This window comes from Protobothrops mucrosquamatus, unplaced genomic scaffold (genome assembly GCF_001527695.2).
Source record: "Protobothrops mucrosquamatus isolate PMUCROS unplaced genomic scaffold, P.Mucros_1.0 scaffold1445, whole genome shotgun sequence".
NCBI lineage: Eukaryota > Metazoa > Chordata > Lepidosauria > Squamata > Viperidae > Protobothrops > Protobothrops mucrosquamatus.
In genome coordinates, this window is record NW_015387625.1 from 461,149 (window position 1) to 474,552 (window position 13,404).

Here is a 13,404-nt window from a genome sequence, read left to right on the forward strand (position 1 = left end):
TCATTCTTCTTTTCAGGAGAATAAGGAAGGTTCAAGCTATATCCAAGTGGATATTTTCCCGGCAGTAGAGCAGGAGGACAACTATAGCTTTCTACAAACATGTTAATTATACTTTTCCTGTTACCACCAGAGTTAGAAAATCCCTGGATACTGAGAACAGTAAAAAAAAAAAAAAAGAATAAAAAGTAAACAACCTTGGAAAGTTAGTTGTGTACCTCCCTGAAGTGCGTTTTCCTTCTCTTTTAGCAAGAAATGCTGATTTCTTTGTGCCTGCTTCTCCCACCACTGAGCGTTATTGTTTTGGCAGTATTCGTAAGGTTTTGACTAATGCTTCTCGTGTTTCTTCTTTCTTTCTTTCTTTTTTTTTAAATTCATGGATCCCACAGGGTCATCTCCACATAGCCCAGGTGCCACAAGGAGAGCAGGTCCAGATCACGCAAGACAGCGAGGTGAGCCTTCAACAGACTATCTGGAAGGAGAAAACCTGATCTAGAGTCCTTTGTCTTCCACGTGGCTGGAAAGGGCAAGAAGCATTAAGTGGAATGTGTAACGCTGTGAGGAACCACAGTGCCCTCCCGTTCGCCTCTTGGGCCACCTATGGAGAAGAAACTGTACTGGGGTTCAAATGCACCTGTAGTTCCTCACTAATTTTAAATTGAAATAGGATGGTGGCCTATGTGTCAAATCCATGCTGATCTATTGAGCTATGCACATTTTATAATGGGTAGCAGGGGCATGCTTTCCTGCTTAAGTGTATTATTTCTGCTCAGCTATATTACAGGCAGTCCTCGACGTAGCTTAATGACCATTTGAAGTTACAACGGACTCAAAAAAAGTTACTTACAACCTGCCCTTGAAGTTACAACTTCCACATCACCCTCCGTAGTTATGTGATTGCATTTTGGGCACTTGGCAATAAGCTCTCATTTACAGCCGGTTGCAGTGCCCCACATTCACGCGATCACATTTTGCAATCGTTTTTGCCCTTTCGCCGCAAAAAAACGTCAAAAGATGCCTAGTGGATAAAATAGGTTTGCGCTTGCAACTGTGTGGCTTGCCGAACAACTACTATAGCCCAATTAACGACCATGGTAAGACGGTCATAAAATTGAGTCAGTAACTTGAGGACTACCTGAGTTTCTGTCTGGAAGCTAGTGTGTGTGTTTTGTTTATAAAGATAAAACAGGAGAATAAGAAATGTCAGAACAAGCCCTCATGCCACACAATTTCAAAATCTGCCCGAGGTTGTGGACAGACTAAGCAGAGTGACTGAGAATCTCCTGGTGTTAAGGAAAGATGAACACAAGGAATGCAAACTGCAGGAAGAAACGGCTGTGTTTGCACACCCCTATGACTTCAGAGGGAGTAACCTTGGATGTGAAGGGAAGCAGGATCAGGTCCATCTTTTATCCAGTTTAGATAGATAACATCTGGATAGGAGCTAATTCTAATTTATAGTCTCTTGGATGGAGCCAAAGTAGTTGTCGACAGCCTCATGTTTATAGCAAGTATGAAAATTGGATCCCCTTATAACTTTCTTTTTATCTTCTGTGTGAATATTCTTTAGGTGAAATTAATTTTTCTATTACTCGGGTTTTGGAGAGATATTACTACTTACAGTGAAATGGATTTTTTTTCTCCGTTCTTCGTACTTCTAGATTCAGAAACTTCTCCAAGAACTGATACCTTTGTTGTTCCTTAATGGAGTTTTTGTTTGCCTAAGTCTGAACTGTGATAAAAGAAAAGATCCACAATGGAAATACCAACATTAAAGTTTGCAGATGTTTTACCCATTCAGAAAGTTGGATTCTGGAATGGCCAAAAGGATACCCTGTTGCTCTGCTAATTTTAGGCTGAGAGAGATTTTAAATTCAGGAATGTCTCCACATTTGCAGATAAGATACATGGCTAGCATGTAAAAAGCTTGTCCTGTTTATTGTTTAGCAAGTTTTAAATGTTATCTCCAGGAGCCCCTTCATATTCAGAGGCAGTAGAAGCCCTATCCCTTTTCTCCTTGCTAAAAGTCTTGGCATAGAAAGAGAAAAAAAGAGAGAAATGGAGAGTTGTCTTGAATACACCAACACAGGTCTAATTAACATTGCAAAAGCATAATTTTCTTTATAGGAGCAGAACTTCTGTTTTGGGTAAAAAAAAAAAATCACTTGCATTAAATGAGTGTCTATGGAGGTTCTCAGTCATCTGGGCCATGGTTGTCCCAATGGTGCTTTTTCAAAAGGCAACCGGACTTTCTTGCTTTTTCTTGAAGACGTTTTACTTCTCATCCAAGAAGCTTCTTTAGTTGCATCAACTAAATAAACCCATTTCTTTCTTTCACAGGGTAACTTGCAGATCCACCAAGTCCACGTTGGGCAAGACGGCCAGGTAGGGCTCCTGCTCTGCTTTTAACGTTTCAGCTCTGCTGCCGTTGGTTAATGCAAACCATCGGATTCTTGCAATTTCCTAAAACTGGGCAGAATATAAACTTTTTTTAATTTTGGGAAGGGTTATGAGTTAAGCTGATTTTCTGGCAAATCTGCTTATCTAATATCCTTGTGTGTGTTTATCTTAAATTTCATGGAGTTTTGGCTTCCTTGTCATTGGGCTACATTGCTCTTTCCTTATCCAATGCTGTCGGCATGGACAGAAATGTGCAGACACGGAGATGTTTGTGGATAACAGGCATTCAACTTCAGCATTGTGAGAAAGAGACATTTTCCACCACCTCCCAGGAACTGCAGACACTTTCTCTCTTAGACACATGGTGATATGGCTCGGATTGTGGATCGGGAGACCCTTTGCTTATTCTTGGACCCCACTCTTCCAGGGTGGGCAGGCCCTTTTGCTTTAAAAGCAGTTGACCTCTAGGTTTCATTGCAACATCTACCCCAATCCTGATGGCCAACAGCATCTGGTGGCGAGGAGTCCACTTTTTCTCCAAAGACTACTGGGGATGTCTCTTTTCTCCCTTCTTGTCTTAAGATTGTACATCAGTTATGATGTACTTTAGGTTTGTTAAAGAATCTTAAGTTTGTTTGTTTATTTATTTATATTCTACCTGTATGATTTTTACAAATAAGGCAGAGGACATATCCAACACACCTTCCTCCTATTTTCCCCACAATCACAACACTGTGAGGTGAGTTGGGCTGAGAGAGAGAGTGACTGACCCAAAGTCACCCAGCTGGCTTTCATGCATAGGGCAGGACTAGAACTCACAGTCTCCTGATGGTTGGCCCAAAGGCACCTGGACCGCTTTCATGCCTCAGATGGGACTAGAAGTCACCATCTCCTGTGATTGGTCCAAAGTAACCCACCTGGCTTTTATGCCTAAGGGGGGACTAGAATTCCCAGTCTCCCGGTTCCTAGCCTGGTGCCTTAACCACAGGACCAAACTGGCTTTCTTCCTGCATCTGCCCCCAACGTCAGCCTTCCGAAGAGTCCCTGAACTCCGCAATCTATCACCAGTGGCTCTTTCTTCTGCCTTTGCCTCCTTGAATGTTGTGTCTGGGTGACTCTGTTGGATTGATGTCTTGTTTTTCTGGCATGCTAGACCAGGGCAGTGACAGAGGAACTCTTGTTCTCTCCACATGGGTTCTATTAGCTTGAGGTTTCGTGTTTCGGTCCCTGTTTAATAGGAAGACCAAAATGTAGAAATAATTAAACTTTCTGTTTGAACTAATATAGATGATGAGAGTCCACGGAATGACGGGAGGGGCTTGATTTTGGCAATAGCGGTAGATTCTCAGAGATTTTGTTCTCATTGCCTGCTTTTCTCCTGATTTCCCATTCTTTTTCCTCCTCCGGCTCTTTTCCTCTAAAGCGATGTTTCTCAACCTCGGCAACTTGAGGAAGGGCGGACTTCAACCCCCAGAATTCCCCAACTAGTGTGCTGGCTGGGGAATTCTGGGAGTCTAAATCCACCCCTCTCCAAGTTGCCGAGGTTGAGAAATATGGAGGGATTTTCAAAAAGGCCTGCATTTTGTTCATTACCTACTTCTGGTTTTCAGCAAAACCGCAACGTAACAAGCAACCACCAGCTTTAGTTTAAGGCTGTCAAATCATATTGGTCATGTGACTGACCCAACTGACGAGCTACGACCGTAACGGACTATGGTGGTACGTCGAGCACTTATCTATACTGGGTTTCTAATTGGTTTTCATTGATTTTGTTCGAGATGGGTGGCCACCCTTGAATAAATGAAATAAGTGGCACCAGGCCTAACGGCCGTGTCCTCTCCCCGTTGGAATCTTGGCCGGTTTCGGTGAAGGTGGCCCGGGAGAAAGGCCCAGCTGGTCTCGCTCGCTCTGTGGTGCTGCCTGCCCAGCAAGAGCTGGACGGGCTGCTTCTCTCCCCAGGTCTGCTGTGCGTAGATTGCTGGAAGTTGGTTTGTGAAGTACGGGTAGTCCTCGACTTACAACGGTTCATTTAGTGACTGTTCATCATTACGACTGAAAAAAAGTGACTTAGGATTGTTTTTCACACTTACGTCCGTTGCAAACTCCCCATGGTCACATGATCAAAATTCAGACTTTTGGCAACTGACTCATATTTACGATGGCTGCCATGTCCCGGGGGGGGGGAGAGGTCACGTGATCTCCTTTTGCGACCTTCTGACAAGCAAAGTCAATGGGGAAGCCAGGTTCACTTAATGTCCGTGTTACCAACTTAACAACTACAGCGGCTCAGTTAACAACCATGGGGAGAGAAGTTGTAAAATGGGGCAAAACTCACTTAACAACTGTCTTGCTTAGCAACAGAGGCTTTGGGCTCGTGGTCGTAAGTCAAGGACTGCTTGCCGTGTGTTCTAGTGACCTCACCACTCTGTCGGGAACATCCCTGTTCACTTCTGGTTACGGGACAATCTGTACATTTTAGGGAAAGGCAAACGAAAAAAAACAACCAAACTAACCACCCCAAGGCCCCCCCCCCCAAAGATTCCTGATATCCCCATCACCGCACAACTCATTTTAATCTGTGTTTATTTCTAATTAGCTCAGGCCAAGAGGCAAACGTGCCTGTTTACACAGAGGTCCAATTTTTCATGGGAAATCTCCCTCCAGCCCGACTTCAGTATGAGTTTTCCATGACATGGATCCATGTTCTTCCTTCCAACTTGTATGTTGCCTTTTATTAGTATTGTCAGAATCCATCGAATTGATTGGAGTCCAGTTGAGATCTGGCGTGACCCAGAGTCACGGGCTTGTGGCAGTGGGAGGGGGAACCCCACTCCAGCTTCAGCGTTTTTGAAATCTGATTTGGCTGATGCGAAGGACTGGTAAAAGTTTAAGGAGTGCATGGACTCGGAATAGTTTTTGGGTTCAAGAAGAAAGAAAAAAGCAATCAGACTTCTTTTTTGTGACTGAAATTGCTTTCTGGACGCAAATATCTGTTTTATTCTTCTGTTGTGCAATAGTCTACGGCTGTCAGATTTAAATCGAACATCCTACAGGAATTTTTTTACAAAAAGCCCCAGTGATATATGAACATAGCGGCCTCCTTGTGGAGATCCTTGGCGCAGGGAAACTCTGTGTTTATCCTTATTTAATTCAAGATCAGCACACTCCACCCCAAACTTCTTCAACCAGAGAATATCTGATTAGACGGTTCTATTCAGCTACAGCGTTCTGCTTTTTCCCCCTGTCCAGTGAGGTAATCTTGACCTCCGGTCCTGTGAGACACTCAAAAACATACATGGGCTTTCAGAAAAGTGTTAGGTTACAGGGCTGAAACAGTTCAAACTTTGCAGCTTAAAAACCACTTATAAATAATGAAGTTGGAGGAACATGTATATGGAAGATTCTTGCAGTGAGTGTTCAGGAGGCTAAGTGTCCAAGAATTATAAGAATACGTCATTTTGTTTTCACAGTATGTCCTAAAAATGGGTGTCCTCTTACAGATCCCACGTTTGTGTGTAGGCAACCATTTCCCCAAACTGGAAAACTTAAATATCTTTTAACATGGCAGTGTTGGTGGAATGCACTCATTCCAACAATCACCAAAAGAAAATTCAGCCGAGAACCAATATATTAAATATGTCTGTCCAGATGCCTTCTTAAAGGGGCAATTAAGAAAAAGAATAGCATACCTCTGCAGCTAACAGTGTTTTTAAGAAAATAGTGATGTTGCTCCATATGCAAATAATAGTGGCTTTCATTCTCTTTTCGGACAGTGTATGTTTGGTTTCCTATCCAGATAGAGGGGTAATAATAATATCTTGACCCTCTGCAGTGTAATCAAGCGAAAATATTTCTTATGTTTCATCTCGGGCCTCCTGACCCAATATTTGGGTATGATATAGACATGAGGTCTCTGGGTCCAACTGAGGACGCTGGTGGAAAAAAAATCTTTGGTGGGGACACTGTTTGAGATTTGGGGAAAAGGCAGAGGCAGTTAGGAAGACAAATCCCGGACCTCTTCTGATCTTTTGGGGTAAGCTAACTCATATTAAAAGGACAGAGGCCTTCAGAAGGGGATTTTTCCCACCCCACCAGTGACAGAGATGGTGTCTCTCTTTTGTGTTACACTTCTGCAGCAGCTACGCCGTGCACTCTCCTTCTGTTTCAGAACATCTGCTTTAAATAATCGAGACTCAGAAACAAACAAGATTGTTAGGAGAACAACAAAGTGAGCCACTAAATATTATACACTGGAAATCCAAAAGTTGTTCTTTTAAGTGCCAAAGCATAGAAATTAATATCAGTAGTACTACAAGCAGGTCTTGGTGGATACGGTTGATCTTTACCCATCAGCCTCAGCTAACATGGTCATTGGTCTAAGATGGTGAGGGTGTTAAGCGGTAAATAGGCTGACACGTATTAAAGAGGGGACTTTTTTTTTTTTAGATGGAATAGATACTTCCGGTTCCAGATATCAACAGTTGCCTTCTGTTTTTATGATATCCACCATATTGTCCTTACTGCTTGGTTTTTCTTCCACTGAAACCTTTTCAATGAGGATTAAGGATTTGTGTGAGAGAATCTTTCTGCTGCTCTTTGACACCTGATTGGTAGTGTAATCCCATCAGTCCCCTTGATGGCTTAAAAATCACCAAGAGGTTCTCATTTAAATGTTGTTCGTAACACTTTTTCGCAAAGTGAAAAATCTCAGTCACTACTGTAATCTTCTTATTAACCTTTAAGCCCGTCTTCAATCTTAATTACATCTTAATACTTCCAAATAAACACGATGGAACCATGTTTTGAGAAACTATGATTTTTGTTTTCATTCTTTCTCCCTATATAACCTTCCTACTTTCATTTCTTGGTAACTTTTTGATGCCAGAAAGACGTTAAAATACAGTCACTACATTTTCTAACTCGCAAAGTCTGGGCTTCAAAGGTTACCCAGCCCCAGGCCTTCTAGGAAGAGAGAACCAAGCCATAATTCATTGTGGTGTCACCTCAAATATTTTTTACTAAAGTATCTTTCCCCCCAAGGCAAAGATCTCTTAATCTTCCACATTTCTTTTGAGATATGTACGTATAGAAGATACATATGGGACAGATTTTATTTTTAATGAACAAGAAAACTTCCTGCGTTCTTCCACGTGCCCTGGAGAAACTCTGCTGTCCTAGATGCACATAGCTAGTTCCATAGACAGCATTCACTGCTGTCTAATGAGCCGTGGTGGCGCAGTGGTTAGAATGCAGTATTGCAGGCTAATTCTGCTGACTGCCAACTGTCAGCAGTTCGGCAGTTTGAGTCTCACTGGCTCAAGGTTGACTCCATCCTTCCATTCTTCCGAGGTCGGTAAAATGAGGGTCCAGATTGTTGGGGGGCATATGCTGGCTCTGTAAACTGCTTAGAGAGGACTGTAAAGTACTGTGAAGTGGCATATAAGTCTAAGTGCTATTACTATCTTTCAGATGGCTTAATTGGGTGAGCTTCCTGAGTGACAAAGCCCATGGAATATTCTGGAGTGGCAGAATAAGTAACTTTTTGGAAAGGGATAATCATTTGCTAATTTGTTTCTCATTTTAGAGGCATTGTACTGAGAGGATGTATCGGTCCATAGAAATCCCGTTCACACAACCAGGAATATTAACAGTACTTTGAAGCTCTCTTCTTTATACGAAGTCTATTCTGTTCTTTGTTCGCTCAAACCTTGTTTTAATATTGCTGTGGACTTAATAAGGCAAGATGTGATAAGGCACAATAATCTTTTAAATGAATGGAAAATCATTTTCTTTGCTTTCCAAAGTGCTTTTCTCGGCCCAGGTTCCATCTCTTTACAAATGTGTGCATGTAATAAAAACTCCCCTCTTATAATAAAAACTGTCCGTTTGTATTTTTCTTGGGAAATCTCTAAGTAATCTTTTGTGTGTGCTGGCAGACTTTTCTCATTCTTAAATGTTAATCATTTGTGAGGATCAGATAATCATTAGCCTCAACACTTTTCAGTAATGAGGTGCAGCTCCTCTCCTTTTTCCCTCAACTTCTGAACCTCCCCTTCCCCTTTTTAACTATCTTTGCAGCTGACCCTATACTTTCCCATGCTTTTTAGTGCTTCTGCCCCGGGTGTCCCCTTCCCCTACTTTCTTCACACGAGAAAGCAGCCGAGCACGCATTGTACTCTAATCTTTTCAGGCTGGGATTGCTTCCAAGATGCAGAGGCACATCCGATTATTTTCCTAAACTGTTATGAATTGTACCACCCTGGGGTTGCTTAGCACTTGTGTAACAGCACCAGTGCTTTGCCCAAATCTGACCTGTGCAGGAGGACCCGTCCATTTACTGATGTAGCAGGAAGGCGGAGTGAGCAACCAAATCTCTCCTTCTGTGAGTTTTTCTTGATTGACATTTTAGATCTTGGAAATGGCTTAGCAGGTACCCAGTGAAGAACCTCTGGCCTGAACGAGTCTTTTCAGTTGACTTTCAGATTCTCTGCTTTCGCCATTGTCTTGTGCTTCTTTAATGTTTGAGGTGGCTTCTACAGTGGCCCAAATCCCAATTGCCATATTATTCTTTTTTTGTTGTGCCAGGACGCCTGGGTTAGGCACCGCACAGTTTTGAGGATGCTCATAGTAACGATTTAAAACAGGCTTTGGTGCTAAGATAATAGCGCTACTTTTGCTACTTCCCAACCATTCGTGTAGAAAATCCCACACAACTTATGACTTTATGATATTTTAGGTGCGTCATGCAGCCTTGCCTGTGTTATTATATAGCATGTTATTCTATGATTCTATGTGATATAGTGAAAGAATTTCAGTGAGGAATGGCAGAACAGATGCACATGACAAGTGTACAGGAAGGGAGGGAGTGGAGGGGAGAGACAAATGATAGGAAGGAAGGCATTAAAGAAAGAAGGAAAGAAGGAAAGAAAGAGAAAAGGAAAGCTATGGGAGGGATGGAAGAAGGAAGGAAGGCTTTTTTATTTATCTAGGATCAATCTCTGATTTGCTGATCCGTATTGAGGCGCAGCAAATGCAAGGTTATGGTGGTTACGGTCTCAAGTGCTCATGGGACTAGCCAGTTGACCTTATTGGTTGAAGACTGCGGGGTTTTCTTCAAAGCCAATAAAAGCATACATATTCCAATTAATTTCTTTCACCTTTTTAATTTCCAAAGTCGACAAATCCTGAAACTGATTTGAGCATCCAAGAAACTCTAGGGATAATATTTCTCATGAAATAATTGGGATTTTTTTTTAATGCAGGGGAGGTTGTTTGAGACATGGGAAATGTTTTCTTGTTAATTAAAATATAATAGAATATTCTGCAAATGAAGAACACATTTGTCTTGCGAGGAAAGATGGGCATCAGTTTTCAGCCGTTTGCCAAGCTAGACATACTAGGATTATATTAATTGATGTACTGTTGCTTATTTGTTCAACTTTTTTTTAAAAAAAATATTTCTGTGTATTAAAATTATTTCTCTGCCAAAAGAGGGCAAAGAGACAGCATTCTTTTTCTTGCAGAACAGTGCTTATTTCATTCCTACGTAGTGTACTTAATAACAAACTTTTTATAAATCATTTTAATGTCTCTTCCTCTCTTCTTCTCCTAGTGCTTCTATAACATTTTGAAAATATTTGTGTATAAAAGGAAACCAAAAACGAAAGAGACTGCTTACCTCCAGCCCCATTTTATTTTTTAAACTGCTATCATGTTTTAGTTGACAGTTTAATGAAAATGTCCATGGAGATTCTCAATCATCCAGTTTCATGATTGTCCCAAAGGTGCTTTTATCCAAAAGGCAACAGGACTTTGGGTATTTTTTTTTCCTTGAAAACGTTTTGCTTTTCATCCAAGAAGTTTCTTCAGTTCTGACTGAAGAACTTTTCCACACCCATTTATATTCTGATTCAGGTGACTCTGAGGATACAGATCAACCCCCAAGTGGCCTCAACCACTCTCAGAGAGCTAACACCGACCTTCAGAGGAGATGACTGCGAAGGGCATAAATCCTTCCGTTCCCCACGAGAACTGAAGAAGCTTCTTGGATGAGAAGTGAAATGTTTTCAAAGAGAAAAACCAGGAAAGCCCAGTTGCCTTTTGGAAAAAAGCACCTTTGGGTCTATTTGGAATGGCATGAAGATGCTACACTAGTTTTGAAGAATTTCAGCAATGGCCAGCTTCTCCTCTGCATTGTTCTATCTAAAGATTTCTAAAATGTGTAAGCATTGTAGCTTTTTCTCCAGGATGGCATAGCGTATGGCCTGCATGAAGCCAACCATAATCTCTTCTCATTGTTCACCCATCATTGAATGTATTGTCTGGATCAGATCAATAGAAGGGAGCTTGCGCACTGGCTGGGGAATTCTGGGAGTTGAAGTCTACCCATCTTAAAGTCACCAAGGTTGAAAAACACTGGGGTAGACAAAATTATCAGAAATAGACAGTGGGCAGGAATAGTTGAGTGATGCTTAGGATGCCTTGATGAAGACAAATGGGCTCTTCAGATTATTTCTTCATTTAGCTCAGGGTTCCGCCCTGAAAATTGTAATTTTTGACTGGCTATGGCTTTTGCAGCTCCAGCACAGATTTTCCATCTCTCTTGCCTGATCCTTTTCACTGCATACCCTTGGACTGAACCCGGAGCCTCTGCACACCAAGTGTGTGCTTGGCTGCTTGAGAGCATTTTCCCTATTCTACCAGATTTTCCATCGCTTTACCCGTGAAAAAAGTGAAGCAAAAAAACTGAACCATACTTTCACATTTTTAGTTCTGAATATTTTGTCTGGAGTGCTGCGAAAGTTTACATGTTGATCCAACGCGGCTCTCTACATATTAAGACAGAGCCCTCTTTTGTAGTGCTGTTTAGATGGTTGCCTTGAAATAAAACAAATTTGTCTTGGATGCATTTCAGTAAGGATTCTGTTGGCAAACTTAGGAAGGAAGTTTTCTTGAGACTTCCTGTCATAAACTACAAAAGTTTGACCAACAAAAGTCAAGCACCTGTGGGGGCCAAAATTACTTTTGGGATGGAGCAGTTTGGCCACCGTAGGAAATGATTACATGAAGCCTCTTTTTACAAAAATTGGAGTGGAAGAGCACTGTCATTTGTATTCCTTTGTCCCTCTCACAGCTGTTGCATATTGACCTGGGTTCAACAGTTAACATCCTCCAACTGGAAAGTAGAATATTACAACACTATAAACTTGCTATCAGATGTCTTCCATGGTGACCATCCATTGCTCCAGACAGTTCGTTTATTTATTTCATGCTGCCCCATTTCACTTGACATAGTGACTTTGGGACAATGTAATCAAAAGCAGAAAAGGCAATTCAAGGCAATTAAAAAAATTAAAAAAAGGAAAATAGAAAAACTAAAAACCAAGACGATGGGAGGCCTGGGGACAAGGATCTTGTCAACCCCATCAGCCACCCCCATCGTAGCAGATCCCAGGCCAGGGGGCAGAGCCAAGTTTTCAGGCTCTTCTGGAAGGCCAGGAATGTCAGGGTCGACCTCACCTCCAGCGGGAGAATATTCCAGAGGGCAGGGGCCACAGCAGAAAAGCCTTGTTTCCTGGATCCTGCCGAGATTCTTTGGCAGACAGGATCAAAAGTAGGCTTATTCCCCTGGAATAAGTGGGGTGAGCTAGTTCCAATGGGGAGAAATGACTCCTCAGATATCCTGGACCCATCTTTATCATAAAGTTTTCCAAAATAGGAAATATGAATGCTCCAGCAGTTGGAGGGAGCATCTATCATCAATTTGATAGAGAATACAGGTTTGCAGCATAAATCTGCTCTTCCACTCCATACAGAAGCCTAGAGCCTGAATCCACGTGAATCAGGGAGTTCTGTGTAATTAATCTGAGCTTTCAAGAGAGAGAAAGATAGATACTAATTTACAGATCAGTGATATTATACACACTATGACTTATCATTAAAATATCTAAAAGCACCTGACTGTCCAACCCAATCATGTCACCTCAGTAACAGCCCCCAATTCTTTGAATGTTGTTTTTAGTGGAAGCATCTTTTGGGTGGACCCACCTGTACAGCAGTTCCACATGTTTACTGGAGAAAGTTTTGGGCTCTGAATCAAGGTAATTCTGGAACCTGTGAACTGTATTTTAAAGTTAGCTTTCTTTATTAATATATTTACTTGTATGACAGCAGCAAATATATATTGTTGGTAGCCATTGGAATGGCTGTGGACACTTTGACTTGAGTTATCGAAACAAACAGCGTTTAACAGCGTGGGACTCTTACACAACAGATATTCATGGGAGCCAGTTGTTTGCATTACATTTGGGAAAAAGGAAACTGTTGCTTTAAAAGAACTGTGTGGTCTTCAGTCCAAGCATTATATTTCTTCACAGATTGTTTTTCTAAAGCTGCTACCCATTGCAGGATCCTAAAAATTATCCTCCAGCGGCAAACTCTTCCTTTATTTTTAGACATTTGGCTGCCTGGCTGTAAAATGTTTTTTTGTTGACAGTCTGAGATCCAGCTGGGTTTGCTATCCTCCCAGAATAAGCAAAGATGGAAGGGGCAGCTCCATATTTTATTTGGTATTTCAAAAATTGGCTTTCTGAAAACCACAGGCTGGATTTTAGAGAAAAATGCCCAGGTTGAATACTCTTATGACTATCAAGTTGCTTGTGATTTATCATTGGAGTGCACATAAGGTTAGAGCAAGGTCCGTTCCTAGAGTCAAGAAGATCCATCAGAGTGTCACCACAGCGACACATTCTTTCATTCCTAGACCCGCAAAACCCACCTGCTTGTGGTTAAGCAGGCTTAGCTGCAACAACCTCAGGGAAGGAGTGAGAAAAATGTTTACATTCAAGGGCTGCATTCTCCGAGGGATAATGACAGCAATGGTCAGGAGCAGAGTCAAAAGTAGATGTGGTCGTCCCCATGTAGCTTGTGTTTCTCCGCAATTTGCTTTTCTCTTTTCAAACTCCTTTGATCACGTCCATTTGGGGTGTTCTGTGGTTGCAAAAAGGT

At 41.8% G+C, this 13,404-nt stretch overlaps 1 protein-coding gene across 1 annotated transcript in view; it reads left to right on the forward strand.

Annotated features, from left to right (window-relative positions):
- BANP (BTG3 associated nuclear protein) overlaps positions 1-13,404 on the forward strand; it is an 81,538-nt gene that overhangs the window by 43,685 nt on the left and 24,449 nt on the right. The window contains exons 9-10 of the mRNA XM_015822020.1: positions 387-449; positions 2,338-2,382. Of these exons, the coding sequence (XP_015677506.1) occupies positions 387-449; positions 2,338-2,382 (108 nt within the window). The remainder of the gene's footprint in view (positions 1-386; positions 450-2,337; positions 2,383-13,404) is intronic.